This window comes from Peromyscus leucopus, unplaced genomic scaffold (genome assembly GCF_004664715.2).
Source record: "Peromyscus leucopus breed LL Stock unplaced genomic scaffold, UCI_PerLeu_2.1 scaffold_1375, whole genome shotgun sequence".
NCBI classification, from domain to species: Eukaryota; Metazoa; Chordata; class Mammalia; order Rodentia; family Cricetidae; genus Peromyscus; species Peromyscus leucopus.
Genome location: NW_023504529.1, coordinates 535 through 23,753, shown reverse-complemented (window position 1 = coordinate 23,753; position 23,219 = coordinate 535). Strand labels below are relative to the sequence as shown.

The 23,219-nt window shown below is 40.1% G+C and overlaps 1 protein-coding gene and 1 pseudogene across 1 annotated transcript; both read right to left on the bottom strand.

Moving 5' to 3' along the window:
* Positions 1 to 871: 871 nt before the first annotated feature.
* LOC114688409 (interferon-inducible GTPase 1-like) lies at positions 872 to 10,751 on the bottom strand. The gene is given in 4 exon segments (XM_037201773.1): positions 872 to 4,096; positions 4,098 to 4,244; positions 4,246 to 4,748; positions 10,645 to 10,751. Coding segments are annotated over 3 exon segments (1,257 nt in total). The 5' UTR covers positions 4,729 to 4,748; positions 10,645 to 10,751; the 3' UTR covers positions 872 to 3,469.
* A 21-nt stretch (positions 10,752 to 10,772) lies between these two features.
* Positions 10,773 to 22,483, bottom strand: LOC114688408 (annotated as a pseudogene).
* Between the last annotated feature and the right edge of the window lie 736 nt (positions 22,484 to 23,219).

Sequence of the window (23,219 nt, the reverse complement as noted above, 5' to 3'; positions counted from 1 at the left end):
TTAAAATTTTGTCTCCCTTTTCTAACGGGAAATTTCCTTTCCTTCCCTCTTCTCTATTGGGATGATTTCCTTTTTTTTTTAAATTTAAAATCTTTAGCTGTCCTGCCCTTTCTTAACTGTGGTGGTGCCCTATTTGCACCCATGACAATTCACTCTCATCTTTCTTTCTTTTTTCTTTAAATTACTGGATAGCCTTCCAAGAGTGTCCATCAGCTTTTCCCTTCTTTCTTGGATCTCGGTAGGAACCTCCAGAAGGTATTAGATATTATGTTGGAGGCTGCACAGGCTTTGTTTCCATTTGGATACCAATGGTGTCTCCACAAACTATAACTGAGGACTCGATGAGTGTGGTAACAATGTCAGAGACCCTGATCTGTATCAGGTCACATGGTGATGACATTCTAATAGCCACACAGGTACGTATAATTTGTGGTACAGTGATTGGGACACTCAAGCAGTATTTGAGGGTGTACCATAGATGGAAGCTGGGGTGAAATGTGGTTAGATTTGGTCTTAAAATGGCACCATACAGGAAAGCTTGCATATGGAAGGGAGCTATGTAAATAGAGGTACCTACGTGGAATAGTGCAATGGTGTGTAGTCCATTACAGCTCCTTGTGGAGCTCAGAAACATTGATGGCTGCAGTATTGCCTTACAGAAAAATCCATTCCTCTGTGGGCTGATATGGACAATTCAGGCTCTACTATGTACAATTTCTGAGTTGCAAGAGGACTTGCTGTCAGTCTGACCAATAGGTAGGGTGCAGGCAGGACCGGTCCAGCTGGTCTCTCCCTGGGGCTGAGCGGGAGGAGTGTCGAATAGCCCAGGCCTCCTCATTCCCCCGGAGAGAAGCACGCTGGACCAGACGTCTTTTCGAAGCAGGAACTTGCTTTATTGCATCAGGAGTGAATTTATATAGGTTGGGGTAATAGGGGGATGGGGTGAGGATAGCAGGCCAATGAGATGATGCCATCTCAGCAGTTACTAGGCAGAGGTGATTCTAGATTGGGTAGTGCTGAGTCACTTGTAGGTGGAAGTCACGTCCCAGGACAGGTTGCCAAACTCGAGCCAGGCTCAGGAAGTTACACTGGGCCTCACACCCAGGCCTTATGGGGCACAACAACTTGCCACTTTCAAACAAGTGCAGGCTGGGAATCAAAAGGACTTTATGCAAGGTGCTTTGTTTCCTTTTTGACCTGGCCACCTGGAGCCTCCATTTTCAATAATTTTCTTTCATGTGCACTGTATTCTAACATTCTCAAATATCCTCAGCAAACAAAGTCTGCTTGTTGTTAGGTTTTATTTCTTAAGAGGAGAAGGGGTTGTCTCGTGTCTCTCCTTAGCAATTTTTTTTTTTTTGAGAAGTCTGCATCTCAGTTTATGGTAAAAATACTTTGGAGTATTTGGTGTTGGTATTTGAGTGCCATAGCTTCCATTAAGAAAGCAACTTAAGTTTATGCATAATTTACATAACCTGTTATAGACTGTTTTCCTTTGTGAAATCATAGCCCAACTCCTCAAGGGATCATGTTAGGAGGAAAGGCTTTGGGAGGCATCTGTGGTTAGACTAGGTCATGGAAATGGAGTCCAAATGATAGGATCGTGAGATGAAGTGAAAGGGTATCATTCTCCGCACACATACACCAAGGCAGACCATGTGAGAGAGGCATTATTAAGAAGAATGCTTTCACTGAGGGTATGGCTACACTGGTACCTGGATCTCATACATCAGTCACTAGAAGTTCGAGAACAAAATTCTATTGTTTAATCCACATAGTCTATAGGATTATAGCAGCCCAAATTTTAAGAAACCACTCCTGACCATGAATAATTCTTTCCTTTCCTCTGGGTCTCTCTTTCAGTCTTACTAACACATGTACTATTTACTTGTATTTTATTTCAAGAAAGAAAGTAGGCCAGGGAATGGGCAATGAGATAATCAGTCAATAATAGCAATTAAAGACAGTCACTGTGAAGTTGTTCTGGGTTCTTGGGAATGTCAAGCAGCAACAAATGTCTTTTTAATAAAAAATTTATTAAATGGCTTTTGATATTGATATCAAGTAAATCAGTCATTTAGTAATCACAACATTCAAAAACCTATCAATAAAAGGTATAAAAATCTCTCCATCTTCACTGGTTCTGGCACAGAATTAGAGGCTTCTTTAGTATTTTCTCAAGGATGCTGACTAGAATTTTTAGGAATTTTTTAGTTATTATTAAGTCTATTGTGATCTCTATGGTCATTGTTTCTCTCTTTCTATTTATTTGAACATAAATATTTTGAATGTTTGCCTCACATGTCTATCTGTTCACCACACATGTACCTAGTTTCTGTGGCGGTCAGTAGAGTGTATCAGATCAGCTGGAACAGGAGTCATAGGCTACTGTAGCTACTATGTGGGTTCTATTATGTGGGAATTGAACCTGGATACTCTGCTAGAACAGCCCATGTTCTTAACCTCTGAGCCCACTCTTCAAGCCTCCCCCCTTTCTTCTTTTTGTAGAGTGCTAGGGATTGAACACAAGGTCTCATGCATGTGAGGCAAGTATTATACCACTGAGCAACTGCCCCGAACCTTCCTTCTTCTAAAGAATAAAAGTTTTGTTTGTGTGCATTTGCACATGTGATTGCAGACATGAACATGACATGGCATGTGTGCAGAGGTCAAAGGACAACCATGAGTGTTGTTTTTTACCTTCCACTTCCTTGTGTCAGGGTCTCTTATTCACTGCTGCATGTGGCAGGTGAGCTGGCCTCAGAGCTTCCAGGATTCTCTATCTCTGCCTCCTATCTCACCACAGGAGTGTGATTACAGATGCTTATCTGGCTCTATGTAGGCTCTGGGGATCTGAACAGAGGTCTTCAGACTTGCAAGGTAAGTGCTTTATCTACTGAGCCATGTCTCTAGCTCAGTTATGGTTTTTCCTTGGGTATCTCTATCAAGAAAGGACACAAGTATTAAATTCAAGGTTACAGAGGCCATCATTACCAAGAAGTCACAGCAACAGCTGGAGGCAGGTAGTGCCACTCCACCCACAGTGAAAAAATAGAGAACAATGGATGAATGCATATATACTGTTGATTAGCCCCTCTCTCCACATCCACAGTCAGAGATCACCACCTAGGGAATGGTGCCCCCCACAGTGGGCATGGCTTCTCCCCTCAATTAACATAAGTAAAATAATTCTCCAAAGGCAAGATCAGAGGTTCATCTCCCATGTGATTCTAAAGTCTGTCTACAACACTAACCATCACAATGTTAAACCTAAAAATGGATGCTGCTTTAGAGTAAACTAATTCAAATAAAAGCAATTAATCTACCTGAGGGTTTATTCAAAGTGAGTAGATAGTTTTAAGCTCTCAGCTTATTTACACATATCTGATCCCCTTGGTACAGCTAATGTGGATTTATGATCACTAAGTATGGATAAAGCCTGGAAGGCCTGAATAAACCCTATTTCAGCCTAATCAGAAATCAAGTTGTTTCTTGAACATATCTCTTTGAGAAGAGCATTAGCATCATCTGTCACCATGTCAACAAAATATAATTTTAGGTAATATAATTCCTTAACATAAACATTCTTATTAAACAAATGCCCATTAGCCAAACAGAACTCCTCATAATATCTTGAAAGCCTTTCTTGTACTGTTTCTTTCTTTGTAGTTTCGAACACATTAGGAGATTTCATCTTTGCCTTGAGCTGATCCACTGACATTCCCCAGTCCTTAGCCAAACTCTGCAAGGATGCATCATCCACTCCAAACACAGTTCGATAGAAGTTCAGGCTTTTCTCAAGATTCTCCACATCACTGCCCATGAAGAGGGTCAGTGAAGGGATGATACTCAGGAGGTCAGTTGCAAAGGCTTCTAGCCAGATCCTCTGCTTCAGGGATTGTTGCTTCCTTTCAATGGCTGCACCTGTAATATTAGGCAAGGAGAGCATAAAAACATGTCGTTTGTGTACAGGGAGAACACTCATAACCTTGTCCATCAGGATTGGGAAATCATAATCAGACAAATTTCTGTTAGAGATCAAGAAGATTGGTGGTTCATCAATGTTATTCTCCTGAAACGTTTTCACACATTTTAGTGCGGATCTGCTGCAGGACATTTTCTCTGTTAAATGTGCGTGGTTTGAATTCCTTTTCATTGTTTAAGTCAGAGTCCACCTTGGTTCTCACGAAGTAGAAATCCTTCTTCATGATTCTGATTGCTTTGGCGAGGTCTATATCATTTTTTCTTAAAGCGTGTGGCAGAAACAATAATGAAGAAGTCATACTCATGGAATTTCATTTTCTCCAGATAATCTTTTGGTGGGAAATTTGTGGTTCCAATCCCAGGCAGGTCCCAAATAACCACATTGGGAATATTGGGGTGTTTGTATGGATGTCTCTCCATGGTCGTTTCTATCACTCCAATTTCAGCTGCATCTTTGTCTTCATGTCCAACCCCTCTCAGGGCATTGATGAAGGCAGATTTCCCTGCTCCAGACTCCCCAGTCACAGCAACATTGAGTGGGGTACTATCAATTTCTTTTACTGCATCAGTGATTGAAGAGTTTGCCCCCTGAATGTTTCCTTTTGTCAGGCTTAACTCAATTGAATCTATGGTTTCCTGAGGAATGATTTTGTTTCCTGTCTTAAACTTTTTAAAATATTCGGTAAAGGTGGAGGCCAAATCTCTGTGGCGTTCATCCTTAGATGAAGAGAACAGCTGGCCCATAACTGTGTGCAAATAAAAGCCTTGAAAGAAAGAAGGACAAGTTAGGAGGGTGTATCAAATTGAAAATCTACATTATAGCAACTTTCAAGTGTATTGCCACATACCATCCTTAACCGTTGTCACTATGCATTGAATCTCCTATTATTTTTATTTTACACAATTGGGATTTTGTGTCCTTTGAGTAACATTAGTCTATTTCTGTCTTCCCACAGCTTTGCCCACCACCCTGCTTTCTACCTCTATGAGTCTGGCTACTCTAGATTTCACTTGTAAGTGACACAATAGGGTCATACTTTCTGCAGGTACCCGAGAACTTCGCACTAGATTTTAATTGTTTATTCTCCATTGTCTCTTCACAGATCCATCTCACCTTTTGAGCTGCTCTGTGCCTCCCTGCTATGTAGGCTCCATGAGCAGAGGTCCCTTACCTTCTAGCTTGCAGTATCATTCAGCTGTATCTGTTCATGGCCTCCATGTTGCCCTGCTTGGGCTGCATGTCTGACTGTGCATGCACCCATCATTCTTTGCCATCTATGCAATTGCCCTTTGTTCAGTACTCATGATAATTTTAAGGATAATATTTTCTTCTTATTCCCTTTGCTTAGATCTGGCAATGGTCCCTCACACTGTCTGGCCTCTGGTTGTCATGCAGTCCCTTATTTATCTGTTTGGCATAACTGATATTCTGAATTTGTTCTTTTACTCAAGTCTCTTCATTCACTATTTATTGATGAATCCTTCCTGATCTGTAATATAAACTCTTTTCCAATAAAGAGTTGGGTTGAAGGCCAGTAGCCAAGCCTCCTTCTGAGGTGAAATGGGACCAATCTTTGCAAGTCTATTGATCACAGTAACTCTTGAAACTTGGATTTGACAATCTGTATTGTCACTTGGGTTATATCCAGGACTTGACTTATGGATAGCCCTGTGGAAAAAGAAGAACTGACAGGTACTAGGTCTGCTACTGTTGGACAACAGGTGTAGATGGACATGTATAACTCAGTTCTACAGTAATAAGAACCATGGTAGTTTCTTTATGTGGCATTCCTTAGCCCACTGAATCCTGCAAACTAGGAAGCAGAGACCATGAGCAAAGAGGACTATCAACCATTCGGTGCTACTAGATTCTATTCCTTGGGTTCATGTAAAATCTGGACACAATAAGCTATCATGATATGGAAAACAGGTGAAGCCACTGGCATGCCTATAAAAATATTTGGGTACCCTGAATGCTGTGCAGCCATGTGAGATCAGCCTCCATGTACGGATGATCAGATAGGACAAGAGCATGTGTCAATCTATTATTGACTAATTTAGGCTGGCACCTTCAAGGGCAGATTCCTTCATTCAATACCTTCAAACTATCCTTTTCCTTATTGTCAACTAAAATGTAATTGTGAAAGCTGGGGATTCTCAGAGGTATTTCTGTCCATCACTTTAAAATGAGCATGCTCAGGGAATGTAATCCTAAAATGAGCATGCTTGAATGTTGGACTACCCCTATATGAACATGTATGGACCCCATGAATAAAATTGTGATTCTTCCATTGCTGGGGTGTTAGTTAGAGCATCACTTTCGAAATATCTCCGGTATCAGATTTGCCTGGCTGAGGTAATCAGTATTTCTCCACTGTGTTATATTTGGCTTGTTTATTTTGTCTTTGAGTTCACTAAGATGTGAAATCAGTGCATTGAAATTTTATTGCTGGTTAACTAAAGGGCCCTGTCTCATGAAGGAGCCATCTCCACTGCCAGAGATAAACCAGGGAATGGACACATTTCAGGGCCCTGGATTTCAGCTCTTCTATAACCAGGTGGTCCTGTGAAGGTTTTGTGGTCTCCCTGAATCTTCAGAAGGTTTTCCAATCTGGCCAGTGTTGTAGGACCCTTGAGCCAGCTCTTCAAAAGAGGTCTCAGGGACTGGAAGAAATCCTGGGCCTAGTTTCTTCAATCTAAAGTGTTAGCCAGGGCTCCCTCTTTTTGCAAAGCAATCTCACTTTGGTTGGTTGTGATCATTTTAGAAAGGATAGAGCTTTGGTTTCCATGACTAAAATCACCTTTACCCCTTGATTCTTCTCCGCCCCGCACTCCTGTTCATAGACTGCTTGACTGCAAGCACACCTATAGTCCTCTCACCAATCACATGGCACAACAGAATGTCCTCTCTCTGACACCCATAAGAAGGGATTCCTCATGCTGCCGCAGGGTCCAATCTCACAGCCTCTGCCACGCTGCTGTCTGTCTGTCCATCATTTGCTTTCATAACCCTTTGTATCCAATCTCTTACTCAAATAGCAATCTGCCCCAGTTTCCTTCTTGAACCCCTGACCTGGGATCTTTCCTAATGGTATGGAGATGGAGTTTCTCATCCTATAGATCAGCATAAAGGCACCTCAGGGAGAAAGGTGGGTCTGTGTTTGTTTTATTGATTGGATGATTTGCTTTTTATGTGACAGAAGACCCAGAAGTGAGATTTTGCAACTTAGTTCTGTAATCACCTAAGTCAAAATTTCAACCAAGTAAAGAAAATAGTTTTCATGTTGACTAATCTTTTGTTTTTCAGCTTCATCCACATTGTGTTTAGTCATCCTGTTTAAGGTACTACATAATGAGATATAAGTTTTCTAATTTGCTTCAAGTAAAAATTAAAAAATTTAAAGTACTGACTTAAGATTGAATCTCATTTAGATATAATGAAAAAATAATAAGAATAAAAGACTTTAAAAATAATTGGACAGGGTAAATTTAACTAAAATATTCTTTTGGCTTCCTTAAAATGTATTTGAAGCACACTTATGTCATGTGTATATTGTGTTATGTCTACATGTATGCTTATGCTCATATACTGCTTACCTGGCACCAAAATGCCTTGTAATACTAAATTAAAACTGTTAGATTTGTCCAACTTCCTTTTAGTTCACATACGGTAAATAAAGCTTTGACAAATAACTTAGATTTTCTGGTGAAAGGTGAGTTTACCTCTAGAATTGTTAACGTGTGTTCCTCCCAGGCTCCTGGCCTTTGTTAATAATTGTCTGTTAAATATTACAATGTTCTTTGCTTTCCTAAGTAGATAAACTTTGCTTTCTTAACGAACACTCGAAATTAAGCACAGCCCTTGGCAATAACGGCTGCCGCAGGTTGGTTTTCATTTCTTAGGGTGAATAAATACTTTGAGTTAAAACTTTGCTGCCTTCTTATTTAAAAGCAAACATGTAATGTGTTTTGTTTCTGAGGTTCAGTACGAGCTAAGTAGCCTCTAGTTTAATGTATCTGTGTGTTCTCTTGTCTGTCCCCTTTCAGAGCTCTGACTGCTGTAATGGGGGACATAGCCTCACTTTTGCCTGTTTTGACAAATTTGTCTGACTATGCTTATGACTCTATGATAAAGCAATCAGTTCATATCCCTCCCAGTTCATCAGGGCTACAAATACCTTTCCTATGTAAAAATTGCTCATTTATATCATTATGTCTCACAATATTTAAATAAAAGTAAAAAAGGAGTCATTAAGTAGGAGAAAAATGTTTAAAAGGTTATAAGTACGCTGATATATGTTTGTGGAAATGCTGAAGGAAAAGGACTTTTAAATTGGTTTTGTTCTAAGATAGAGGACAGTTATAGAGTAAAAAAAAGTATATGGGTAAGACTGAGTTAGCAACAGTTAAAGGATATTAAAATTTCTAATGTCAAAGTTCACTATACTGATATAAATCTAAAATCTAGCCTTATTTATACCAAGGAGGTTCTCTTAAAATACTGATCTGCTTTTGGTAACATTACAAAGGTAGATTTTATTTAAAATAACATTCATCAGAACCATAAGATGAAGGTTGTACTAAGTTACAAAAAACTGTATCCAACAGCATTTCATGGCTAGTAGACAACATATTTTTATATAATGTTACAGGATTAGGTATTTTAATAATTATTTTGGTATGTACATTTTTTTTTGGGGGGGGGGAATTTCCAAACCTTATGTTTCCTTCAGGTAAGTATTTCTGTTTCCTGCTGACAGCCTGACTGCTGACAGGGACAGGCCCTGGGTCCCAGCACTGCCAGCAACAAAACAGAGAACCAAGAACAGAGGCCACAAAGCCCAAACCCTGCTCCCCATCCTCAGAAAATGCTGATCCGGCAGGGTGTTGGGGGTGCGGCTCAGCTCCTGGCCTCCTGATTAGGAAATTCCTACTAAAATATCAGGGTCCCCTCTGAATCTTGTTATTTTTCTCCCAAGCTGGATAGACATCCAAGTTCAACTCTGTTAGCCTCACACAAACCTAACAGAAGAAGGGAGGCCAGACCTAAGCTTTTCTGATATCTACTGAAATTAACTATTTGGTAATAAATTTGCCAATTGCAAAAGTTGATTGGATTTGATAAAATAAATATTTTAAAATATATTATATTTAGTGTGAAATTGAAAAGTTGTGGATTACAGTATTTTTGGAATTGTAATTAAATAAAACTGTAAAATGAATAAACAATAAAATGACACTATAAAAAAAAAAAAAAAAAAAAAAAAAAAAAAAAAAAAAAAAAAATAAAAAAAAAAACAAATAAAATGCACTATACAAAATTCCCAAAAACTACAAAAGAAAACATAAAGTGGAAAATAAGCAACAAAAAATTTGTCTTAGTCTTGCACTGAGTATGAGCACAACAAACTGTAGTGATATTAAACATCAGTCGTTACAAAAGAATGCATTTCTTCATTAGCACTCCAATTTTCCAATAAAAACCATAAAGCTAAAGAGGATTCCTTAATTAAAAATGCCCACAGTTTCTACTATTGCTGTTTTGATAAATGGCCATGCTGGCCAATTTCCTTCTCAATACTTCTGATTACACCAGAGATTAGTGACACTTTACTCAGACAAGGGATTTGTTGGTGGTGTTGCTGCTTAGTTCCCATTTGTTCTGTTTCTGCAGTGGGTAGTGTCTGAATGCACAGTCTCATAACTGGTCAAAGTGGTGAGAATATGTGACGGTTGAGTGCTCATTGCTAAATATAACAGGGACATCTTTATCAACCCCCACCCTACCCAGGTTCAGGAAACATCCTGGAAGAGCCAGAGGATGGGCAGGGGCAGTGGCCTGAAATGATGACTTTTGAATATGACATGGCATTTGCATGTGTGAACTCATGGCAACTGGGGTTCCCTGCAGAGACTTCCATAAGATCTAGCTTGTCACATTTCAGCATGAAGGAAATTGAGGGCACATGAGCACTTAGCTGGAGAGTTATTAGGATTAGTGACTGGTGGTCAGAGAGAGTCACTGTTCTTTAATATGTGAGCACTAGAAAGTTGCCCATGATCAACTAAATAACCCTACACCAGAACACAAAACTGAATCTGATTAAAATCAGTGGAGTATTTAAAAACATAAAGACAAGAAAACATAGGGGCAACCATTGGGAAGGGGAAGGATCCCAGAGAGAGTAAGAGTGGGAAAAGAGAGAGGAATAGTGGGTGAAGAGGATAAAAACACTACATAAATGTATAAAATTGCCATAAGTAAATAAAAATATTTTTAAAACAAGACAAACCAATCCGTAAATTGTCCCCTAGCAGGTTGCAGCAGAAGCGTTCTACAGAGGGCGTCATTCACCCCAGTCTAGCTTCCCCTGGAGTTTAGAATAAATATGCTGAGCTGGTAAAAAAAGGCAAGAAAAGAGTACTAGGAAGTCACAGGATTAAGACAACAATTTTCATATATTCTATAGTGATATTTCACAACACATATCCCCAAAGGATCATTTTAATTTTTTCTAGGGAATAAAGGTCCTCAAAACAAACAAACAAACAAAAATCTCCCAAACAGAACAACTGGGTAAATTTTAAACATTAACTTGGTCCTTTACTTTAGGTCTATCTAAACTTGAATGATTACCTAAGAACATCTGTAAATCCTACCTGTCTCCAAAAAGCTTCCAAACTTAGGATTCCTAGTTCTGAGGATATGTCTCTAAACGTCTTTTTATCCACAGGCTCCTTAGGAAAGAGACAATGAGGGTGAGAGATGAAACTGAATGCCCAGTTACCAGATAATTCTGTGTCCAGGGGAGGCTCTCACTGCTCGGGACAGAGGAATAGCTCTTGGCTCTGCTTGAATTTCTTCACTAGAATTCCACCTCTGCTTCTTCAGCAGAAACAGGGAAGTTGGCTGGTACTTGTATACTCTATTGGCTTTTGTCCCACCTTCAGAATGTGCTAGCCAATCACAGAGGAGAATGCATCTGGTTTCATTCCAGAATCTTGTGCATTTCTAGGAACAGGAAAGTGAAACTAAACTCATTTTTTTTTTTTTCTTCAGTCCAGGATTCAAGGAAGTGGAAAAGGCCCTGTCATAACATTTTAACCTAAGGCTTAGCAAGTGAGAGAAACTCCAAAGGAACTTACTAACCAGGTTAGAAGATATTCCATGACCCATTAGAGTTCATTTTCTCTTGATTCTTCTGCTGGACAGTTTTCTGTTAGCTTGACACAAGCTATAGTCATCTGAGAGGAGGTAACCTCAATTAAGAAAATGCCTTCAAAAGATTGAGCTACAGGCAAGCCTGTAGGGCATTTTTAAAATTAGAAATTGATGGAGGAGGGCCCAGCTTCTTGTGGGTGATGCCAACCTTTGGCTGGTGGTCTTGGGGTCTAAAATGAGGCAGGTTGAGCAAGTCATTGGGAGCAAGCCAGTAAGCAGCACCACATCCATGGCCTCTACATCAGCAGCTGCTCCAGGTCCCTGGCCTATTTGAGTTCCAGTACTGACTTCTTTTGATGATGAACAGTGATATGGAATTATAAACCAAATAAACCCATTCCTCTCCAACCTGCTTTTTGGTCATGATGTTTCATCACAAAAATAGAAACCTAAAGATAAGTTGGTAGCAGGATCATGGGGTATTGTGAGAGATCTCACCATGTTGTTCTGAGAAGGATTGTGAAAGGACCTTGGAACTTTGGTCTAGAGAGTCATTAAGAGTTTAAAGCTTGGTGACCTTTTCTGTGGGAGCTTAGAAGATAAGAATGTTGAGAGTAAAGCAATCAATGGAGGCCTGTCTTGTGAAGTTCCAGAGGGAAGTTTGAGAGTCACTTACAGACTAAAGGTGAAAGTCTGTGGTTATGGTTATCTGGGGTTGAAGAATTAGCTGTATTTAGCAAGAGAACAGAGTTACTGAAGTAAGTCTTTGCTTTACTGGGACAATAGATGGTGGCCAACTGGAGGTAAGAAATTAGCAGTGATTAAGAAGAGACCAACATTACCAAGGCAAACTCTTTTGGGAAGTGTTTCCTCAGAGTCAGTTCACAGAAGCTGTGTTCCAGAGGCCACCAAGGTTTTACTTCTCCCTGTCAGCCATACTTGGAAATGTACAAGAGTCTCTATTGTGGTAATGGTCTTGAAGGTGTGAAGGGGACATGGAGAGCAGCTGAGGCTTGGCACTGTGAGAGGCCAGGATAGGCCACTGGAGAAGGTTCAGCCTCAGTATTAGTGGAAGCCCCAGGATTGAAGGGTCCATGGAGAGAAGTTGAAGCTTGTTTGGCACCATGAAGGGAGCCCAGGAGTGGCTATTCATTGAAGTCTGATTGCATCAAGGGACCCCATCATTTTTGGAGATTCCAGTATCATGGGATGGCCAGCAAGGACAGCAGCTGTGAGGTGGAACAGTGGTAACCCTTAACGGTAAAATTATTTTCATTGCTACTTCACAACTGTAATTTTGCTACTGTTATGAATTGTAATATAAATATCTGTGATTTCTAATGTTCTTAGGTAACCGCTACTAGGGTCACAACCCACGGGTTGAGAATCACTGCAGCAAACATTTCTTTGAGTAGAGCCAGATGCATCCTTTTAGGAGGAAAGACTTTAGGATGCATCTATGGTTAGAGTAGGTCATGGAAATGGAGTCCAAATGATAGAATCATGAGAAGAAGCAATAGGGAATCATTTTCTGCATACATACACCATAGGAGGCCAGGTGAGGCATTACCAGGAAGAATGCTTTCACTGAGGCACCTGGATCTCAGACATCAGTCACTAGAAGTGTGAGAACAAAATTCTATTGTTTACTCCACATAATCTATAGGATTCTAGCAGCCTAAACTTTAAGAAACCACTCCTAACCTTGAACAATTTCCCCCTTTACTCTGGGTCTCTCTTTCAGTCTTACTAACTAATCCATGTACTATTTGTTTTTATTTCAATTCAAGGAAGATAAAATGTAGGCCAGGGAATGAGCAATGAGATAATTATCCAATAATAGCAATACTAAGGACAATCACTGTGAAGTTATTGTGTGTTCTTGGGCATGTCAAGAAGCAACAAATGTCTTTTTTTATTTCAGAAAGAATGTATTAAATGACTTTTGGTATTAATATTGAGTAAATCAGTCATTTAGCAATCACAACATTCAAAAACCTATGAAGTAGAGAAGTCTATTTATCTTCACTGGTTCTGGCACAGAATTAGAGGCTTCTTTAGTATTTTCTCAAGGATTCCAACTAGGATTTGCAGGAATTTCTTAGTTATTATTAAGGCTATTGTGATCTCTGTGGTTATTGTTTCTCTCTCTCTTGCTCTTGATTAAACATTTATATTTTGAATGTTTGCCTTACATGTATATCTGTTCACCACATGTGTCCTGGTTCCTGTGGAGGTCAGTAGAGTCTATCAGATCCTCTGGAACAGGAATTATAGACTACTGTAGCTACTATGAGGGTTCTATTATGTGGGAATTGAACTGGGGTCCTCTACAAGATCAGACAGTGTTCTTAACCTCTGACCTTCTCTCCACCCCACTTTTATCCATTTTCAGGAGTGCTAGGGATTGAACCTGAGGTCTCATGCATATGAGGCAAGTATTATACCATTGAGCTACTGCCCCGAAACTTCCTTCTTCTTCTAAAGAATAAATGTTTTGTTTGTGTGCATTTGCATGTGTGATTGCAGACATGAACAGGACATGGCATGTGTGCAGAGGTCAAAGGACAACCCTGAGTGTTGTCTTTTACCTTCCACTTCCTTGTGTCAGTGTCTCTTATTCACTGCTGCATGTGGCAGGATAGCTGGCCTCAGGACTTCCAGAATTCTCTATCTCTTATCTCACCACAGGAGTGTGATTACAGATGCTTAGCTGGCTCTATATGAGCTCTAGGGATCTGAACAGAGGTCTTCTGACTTGCAAGGTAAGTTTTTTTATCTACCGAGCCATGTCTCCAGCCCAGTTATGGTTTCTCCCTGGGTACTGCTATCAAGAGAGGACACAAGTATCCAATTCAAGGTTACAGAGGCCATCATTACCAAGAAGTCACAGCAGGAGCTGGAGGTGGCTAGAGCCACTCTACCCACAGTGAAAATGCAGAGAGCAATGGATGAATGAAAGCATGCTGCTGATTATCCCCTCTCTTCACATAACACTCAGAGATGCACACTAGCCAGGGAATGATACTACCCACAGCAGGCAGGGCTTCCCACCTCAACTCACATAAACAAAATCATTCCCCAAATCAAGCCCAGAGGTTCACCTCCCATGTGATCTAGGGTCTGTCTAAAACAACAACCATCCCAATGTTAAACCTAAAAATGGATGCTGTTTTAGAGTAAACTAATTCAAATACATGTGCAATTACTCCATCTGAGGTTTTATTCAAAGTGAGTAGATCATTTTTAGATCTCAGCTCATTTACATACATCCGATTGATCCCCTTGCTACAGCTAATGTGGATATATGATCACTAATATGGATAAAGACTGGATGGCGTGAATAAACACAGTATGTTGTTTTGCAATATCAGTGTTCTATGTTTCTCTCATTGATTCTGATTTTTGACAGCTACAGGATTTCAGCCTAATCAGTAATCAAGTTGTTTCTTGAACATTTCTCTTTGAGAAGAGCGTTAGCATCATCTGTCACCATGTCAACAAAATATAATTTTAGGTAATATAATTCCTTAACATAAACATTCTTATTAAACAAATGCCCATTAGCCAAACAGAACTCCTCATAATATCTTGAGAGCCTTTCTTGTACTGTTTCTTTCTTTGTAGTTTCAAACACATTTGGAGATTTCATCTTTGCCTTGAGCTGATCCACCGACATTTGCCAGTCCTTAGCCAAACTCTGCAAGGATGCATCATCTACTCCAAACACAGTTCGACAGAAGTTCAGGCTTTTCTCAGAATTCTCCACATCACTGCCCATGAAGAGGTGGACCAGTGAAGGAATGGTACTCAGGAGGTCAGTTGTAAAGGCTTCTAGCCAAATCCTCTGCATCAGGAATTGTTGCTTCCTTTCAATGGCTGCACCTTTAATACTAGTCAAGGAGAGCATAAAATTGTATCATTTGTATACAGGGAGAACACTCATAACCTTGTCCATCAGGAATGGGAAATAATAATCAGACAAATATCTGCTAGAGATCAAGAAGATTGGTGGTTCTTTAATGTTATTCTTCTGAAGCATTTTCACACAGCTGTTGCGGATCTGCTGCAGGACATTTTCTCTGTTAAAGGTGTGTGGTTTGAATTCCTTTTCAATGTTTAAGTCAGAGTCCACCTTGGTTCTCACGAAGTAGAAATCCTTCTTCATCATGCTGATTGTTTTGACGAGGTCTATATCATTTTTCTTAAAGCGTGTGGCAGAAACAATAATGGAGAAGTCATACTCAATGGAATTTCATTTTCTCTCAGATAATCTTTTGGTGGGAAATTCTGTGGTTCCAATCCCAGGCAGGTCCCAAATAACCACATTGGGAATATTGGGTTGTTTGTATGGATGTGTCTTCATGGTCATTTCCACCACTCCAATTTCAGCTGCATCTTCCTCTTCATGTCTAACCCCTCTCAGGGCATTGATGAGGGTAGATTTTCCTGCTCCAGACTCCCCAGTCACAGCAACATTAAGTGGGGAACTATCAATTTCTTTTAATGCATAAATGATCAAAGACTTTGCCCCCTGAATGTTTCCTTGTGTTAGGCTTAACTCAATTGAAGCTATGGTTTCCTGAGGAATGGTTTTGTTTTCTGTTTTAATCTTCTTAAAATATTCAGTAAAGCTGGTGGCCAAATCTTGGTAGCATTCATCCTTAGATGAAGAGAACAGCTGACCCATGACTGTATGCAAATAAAGGCCCTGAAAGAAAGACGGAAAAGTCAGGAGGGTGTGCATCAAATTGAAAATATATATTTTAACAACTTTTAAGTGTATTGCCACATTCCATCCTTAAAGGTTGTCATTATGCATGGGATCTCCCATTTTGTTTATTTTACACAATGGGCATTTTGTGTCCTTTAACTAATATCACCCACCCTATTTCCTTCACAACACAGCTTTGCCCACCACCCTGCTTTCTACCTCTATGAATCTGGCAACCCAGATTTCACCTGCAAGTGACAGCCGAGGGCCATTCATTCTGCAGTAGAAACTGAGCACAGCCCCTGGCCAGAATGGCTGCCACAGGTTGGTTTTTGTTTCTCAAGGTCAATAAATGCTTTGAGTTAAAACCTTGCTTCCTTCTAATTTAAAAGCACACATGTTTTGTGTTTTGTTCCTGGGGTACGGTACAAGCTGAGTAGCCTCTGGTTTAAGGTATCTGGGTGTTCTGTGGTCTGTCCCCTTTCAGAGCAGTTACTTCTATAATGGGGGACATAGCCTCATTTTTACGTGTTTTGACAAATTGTTCTGACTGTGCTTATGACTCTATGATAAAGCAATCAGTTCATATCCCTCCCAGCTCATCAGGGCTACAAAAACTTTTTCTACATAAAAGTTGCCCATTTATATCATGTCTCACAATATCAAAAAATTAAGAAAAGGATCCATTAAGTAGGAGAAAAATGTTTAAAAGTTTATAAGTATGCTGATCTGTGTTTTTGGAAATGTTGAAGGAAAAAGGACTTTTAAATTGATTTTGTTCTAAGATAGAGGATAGTTATAGAGTAATAAAAAATATGTGGGTATAAATGAGTTAGCTACAGATAAAGGTTATTGAAATTTCTAATGTCAAAGTTCACTATACTGATACAAATCTAAAATCCAACCTTATTTATACCTAGGTGGTTTTCTTAAAATACTGATCTACTTTTGGGAACATTACAAAAAGTAGATTTTATTTAAAACAACATTCATCAGAACCATAAGATGAAGGTTGTGCTAAGTTACAAAAAACCATATCCAACACCAATTCATGGCTAGTAGACATTACATATTTATATCATATTTATATAATGTTATGGGAATAGATATCTTAATATCTAATTTGGTATGTACATTTTTTTTGGTAAAATTTTCTAAACCTTATGTTTCCTTCAGGTAAGTATTTCCTGTTTCCTGCAGACAGCCTGACTGCTGACAGGGACAGGCCCTGGGTCCCAGCACTGCCAGCAACAAAACAGAGAACCAAGAACAGAGGCCACAAAGCCCAAACCCTGCTCCCCATCCTCAAGAAAATGCTGACCCCACAGGATGTTGGGGGTTCGGCTCAGCTCCTGGCCTCCTGTCTAGGCCATTCCTACTAAAATACCAGGGTCCCCTTTGAATTTTGTTACTCGTCTCCCAAGCTGGACAGACATCCAGTTTTAACTCTGTCAGCCTCACATGAACCTAATACAGGAAGGGAGGCCAGACCTAAGCTTTTCTGATAGCTGCTGAACTTAATTGTTTAGTGATAAATTTGGCCAATCACAAAAGCTGATTGGATCTGATGAAAATGAAGGCAACTATGAGCCTGGATCCACTGGATTTAGCCTGGTAAAAGTTATCAAGACAAAAGTTGCTGGAACCTTTTTACAAAGCCTACCATCCTTTGGTCCCCATCCCTTGTTCTAATTATACACGCTCTAAAACTGTCTTGGGCCAGCAAGATGCCTGATCAGATAAGGCCACTTGTCACTAAGCCAGATGATCTGAGTTCTAGTCCCAATAGTTGGTGAGAGAGAACTGACTTCCAGAACTTTTTTTTTGACCTCCACATGACACTCATGCATGTAGGCACCTAGCCCCAGTACATAAGTACACAGAGAATGAATAAATAAATATAATCAAATATAAATAAAATGCAATGTACAAAATTTTCAAAGAACTACTAAAAACAAGAAAAAATAAGCAACAACAAAACTTTGTCTTTCACTGAGTATGAACACAATAAACTATAGTGATATAAAATATCAACAATTACAAATAGATACGTTTCTTCATTAGAACCACAACTTTCCAATAAAAACCATGAAGATAAAGAGGATTCCCTAATTAAAAATGCCCACAGTTTCTACTACTGCTATTTTGATAAACGGTCATGCTAGGCAATTTCCTTCTCAATACTTCTGATTACACTAGAGATTAGTGATACCTTGCTCAGACAAGGGATTTGTTGATGTTGTTGCTGCTTAGTTCCCATTTGTTCTGTTTCTGCAGTGGGTAGTGTCTGAATGCACAGTCTCATAACTGGTCAAAGTGGTGAGAATAAGTGATAGTTGAGTGCTCATTGCTAAATATAACAAGCACATCTTTATGAACCCCCAACCCTACCCAGGTTCAGGAAACATCCTGGAAGAGCCAGAGGATGGGCAGGGGCAGTGGCCTGAAATGATGTCTTGTGAATATGACATGGCATTTGCATGTGTGAACTCATAGCAACTGGGGTTCCCTGCAAAGACTTCCAAAGATCTAGCCTGTCCACATTTCAGCAGGAAGGAAATCAGGGGCACATGAGGACCTAGCTGAGGAGATATTAGGATTAGTGACTGGTGGGAGAGAGAGTCATTTTTCTTTAACATGTCTGTCTGCATGCCACCCTGCTTCCTAACATGACAATAATGGACTAAACTCTGAATAGTAAGCCAGCCTCAATTAAAATTTCCTTATAAGAGTTGTCGTCATAGAAATCATAACTAACACAAGATTAATTTGTGATATTGGAGATGAAAAAGAAAGGAAAGGCTATGGCTTAACAGTGATGTGTTCGTGTGTTGAGTTCACAAGGTGTCATTAGTTTTACGTCAATTTGACACAAGATAAAGTCATTTGAAAGGAAGGAACCTCAATTAAGAAAATACCTACATAATATTGGGCTTCAAGCAAGCCTGTAGGATATTTTTAAATTAGTGATTGTTGGGGAGGGCCCACGCCATTGTGGGTGGTACCGTGCTTGGGTTGGTGGTCCAGGCGCGTATAAAAAAGCAGGCTGAGCAAGCCAATAAGCAATAATCTCCATGATATCTACATCAGATTCTGCCTCCTGATAACCTGCCCTGTTTGAGTATCTGTCCTGGCTTCCTTTGATGATGAACAATGATGTGGAAGTATAAGCCAAGCAAACCCTTTTTTTCCAAATTACTGTTGGTCATTGTATTTCATCATAACAATAGCAACTTCAACTAAGACAGCCTCTGATTCCACAAAGCACATCTTCAGTTGAAGTCACACAGCATAATTCCTGTGTGACTGCCAGTTCCAGTATCACCTTAACACCTCCCGTTTTGGTCCTCTGACTCTAATCCTATTTCCTCAACTTTATGGCATTGTCATTTTCTTTAGTCCTTATCCCCACTGTAGCAGACTGATGGGAGAACTGGAAATGGGCTGTAGATGTTTGGGGTGAGAGGAAAATCAGAGTGGGAAAGTCCATGTCAAATTCCATTTATTCAATTCAGTGCTTCAGGGTCCTCAAGTCATCTTTGAGAGTCACTGTTTTCTTTTAAATATTTTATTTTATAAAAGAATTCTAACTGTGCACTGGAGAAGGGGGTAGAGAACTTTCCCAGCATGAATAAGGCCTCAGTTCAATCCCCAGCATCTCATCAAATACAGGAGTTTGCAGCTCTCTGATTTTCTGATACTCAGGGAGTAGAGGTAAGAGGATCAGGTCATCCTTGGTACATAGTGAGTTAGAGGCTAGCCTGGGCTACTTGACACCCTGTCTCAAAAAAAAAAATGAATATCAAGTTCAGCAAGATGGCTCAGCAGGTAAGTACACTTGTTGCCAGACCTGAGGACCTGGGTTTGATTCTTGGGTAATTGTTTACCTCAGATCTCATATTGTTGCCCTTTATTCTCCACAAATGTGAACAAGATCTCCTGTGGCAGCACAATGGACGTCACCATCAGTTAAGGAAACAGTAAACACCCACTGTCACCCTGGAGCCTCCTCTTCCTGTCTCACTCATGTCAAGTCAATTCACAGACTTAATCTCTGTTTCCAAATCCAATCACCCTTGACCATTCCTCCTACAATATCTTCTTCAAGGCTTTCTCAATTCCAGCTTTGATTATGTCATTGACATCGCTGTATTTCCACTGAGTATTCTTGCAACCACATGGATAATAAATTGGCCCAGAGTTATCCTAAGGACACTGAAATCATGTCAAGTCAACTCTGAGATGCACCATAAGAATTCCTTTCCCTCGGGAAAGTTCATTAGGTATGCAGTGCACATGCAATGTACAACATAACTGTGAATATAATTATTACTTCTGGGGGCTCTGGGGTCTGAATCCCAGTCACCCTGTTATCTCAGGCTGTCTTCTCATCTCAGGATTTTGTATTTAGTGACTGAATCCTAGTAGCAATAATCTGAAAATGTCTTATTAATAAAAACACAGGAGCCTGATATTTGGGTGAATGCTGAAAGCTCAGAGAGACAGAATAGGCCACATCGAATCTACCTCACCAGTTCCTCAGCTGATACTATTACCTCAGACTGGAAGCCTCTGAGTCCTCATCTGGAATGAATCTCAGCTGCACTGCTGCTCAAAAGCCTAAAAGCTTAACCAGGCTCTAGTTCCTGGTCCTCATATCTTATATACCTTTCTGCTTCCTGCCATCACTTACTGGTTTTAAAGGCATGAATCACCATGCCTGGCTGTTTCCAGTGTGGCTTTGAACTCACAGAAATCCAGATCAATCTCTGCTTTTGGAAAGCTAAGATAAAAGGTGTGAGTGCCACCATTTTCTGGCCTCTATATCTAGTGGCTGTTCTGTTCTCTGCCCCCAGATAAGTGTATTAGAATGTACAATATATTGGGGAACACATTATCACCACAGAATCCTTTCCTTGTTCCTCTCTCCCAGCAGCCACAGGGCTGTTAACTTAATTGCCTTTCTATAGGTTGTGCTTCGACTAGGCAGGCTTTAGCACTGACACCCAAATTGGGAGATAAGAATGTACCCAGCTTTATCATTCACCATGCTTTCATTATGTTTCAGTTTCTTCACAGCACTTGCCTCCACATAACGTGTATCTGTCTGGGTTCATTCGCTGTCAGCCTCCCATAGTATAATGAACCTCAGGTAGCATAATGTGCCTTTGTCTTGCTCAGTTCTTCTTCATGAACACATTAGAATATGGTGGTTTATTATCAGGGAGTGATCAGGAAATATGAGGAATGCACCTGGACTTTATTACGAACATTTTTGACTATTCTGTAGTTCTAACTGGTGTGTATGAAGTTGAAGTCCTACTAAATTGATAGGCAGTTGGTGTCAAGAGTCTGAAGAGAGCACAAAAACAGTCTAATACAAACCAGATATCTTAGAATCATATTGTGTATGAACACAAACATACATACACGGAATCACTGCACAGGCAGCCCCTGTCCAATCCACAGGACAAATGGGGACAGCTGTGCAGGAAACCAGAGCTGCAGAACTTTGTTCAAACCGACTGCACACATGATCTTGGAAGAGGTGAGTAAAGAGGATGTCCAAAGGGGGATGCTAAGCCTGGTTAAATGAACACCACAACTAGATTTCCTGTTGAAGGGGATGATCACCCACAGGGCACAGAAAGAACGTCCCTGAAGCACCCAGGCTGTTCTATCTTTTCAGTTTTTCCCTCTCATTCTTTCAGTTCTACCTCCTGGATTTGTGATGCAGACTCCAGTGTGACAGTTTCCTGCAAGGTCTATCCACTGAATGTGAACACAGGGAATGAGAAGGCTGTGACACAGCAAACATTACAAAAAGAAGCCTGCCTAAATGACAGCTGTCACCACATCCTGACACAGCTCATGTACCCTACAGAATAAGAAAACATCCTTACATCTTTACAATAAAGAAAAGCACAGTGAAGAAGATTCTTCAGTCACAGATTTCCACAGCCAGCTATAGCAGAAGCAGCATGCAGAGAGACCTCTTCTCCACAGACCAGAGGCCTTAGGATGCAGTAATTAAATAACTGACCTTGAACTAGACAGCAAGATGAGAGTGAGATACAACAACCTCATGCACACTACAGAGATATTCCATTACCTGAAGCCTCCATTGACAGCCATTATAGGGAGAGTCATAAGAGACAAGTCACAACAATTGGATACGTTTACCAAAAACAGTACCCATATAATTTCCTTCAGGTCTATCTCAGCTTGAAGGATTGGCAAAGACCATCCACAGCTTGCCCAATCCAGAAACTATCAAAACATTCTAGCTTTGAAACTGAGGACCCCCACTCTCAGGCATGGTCCTAAATATCTTGTTATCTATGTGTTCCTTAGAGAAAAGATGATGAGTCTCAGAAGTTAAATATGAATGCTCCTGTACACTTACCAGAAAATCCCCTGTCCAGTGTATGGGCTCACTGTAGGTCAGCTACAGGAACCACTGTCCACTGTGCTCCAGGCTCTTTACATGAACCCACCCCTGGTCCCTCTGTGGAAAGCAGCAGGTTTATGTTAGTTTGGAAGAACTTCTACACTCTTCTGACTCCTGTCTCAGTGTGTGTTGGCCAGTCACAGAGGAGCATTGATCTAGTTGCTTTTCAGAATCCCCTTCATTTCCAAGAAAAGGAAAGTGAATATAAAACAAAGTGTTGTTTTTTCAATCTATAAACACTTCATTTCCTGGCAGAAAAATTTGGACAGTCCCCAAATAAAAAACAAGGCATTCTAGAGCTTGCAAGCTGAGGTAGAATGTGCAGAAGGATTTTAATAACTAGGCTAGAACAAACTTTTGAAAAATAATATTCATGATTTCTGACTCTACAAATATAGCCTAAACTGAAGTGGTACAGCACAATGTCTGGGATCCTGTGCAGATGCCAATTTTAGTCTCGCCTAAGACACAAACCGTTTGACCCCTTCTGACCTCAACCTTATTTCTTCACAATTGTGGATTCATGTCCATAATTCTTGTCCTTCTCAACTCTCCTGTCAATACAGAGCTTTCCTCTGGTTGTGCTTGACAAGCCTCATACATGATGATACAACCATGGCCAGTTTATCAGTATAACTGCCTTGCAGTGTCCAGAAGACACTCTTTCCTTGTAGTCATCCACAAATCTGACTCCTACAGTCTTTTCATCCTTTTTCCATAACTATTCCTATTCCTTAGGAAGTAAAAATATGTATATCCCATTAACTCTGAATATTTACCAATGTCTTATTTTATACATCTGGGCCAGCTATGGATATCTATATTGATTATAACCTCCTACAAATATGAGCTTCCATGAGAAGGATTAAGCAATGCCTTAATCAATGACCATAACAGAAAATCATTAG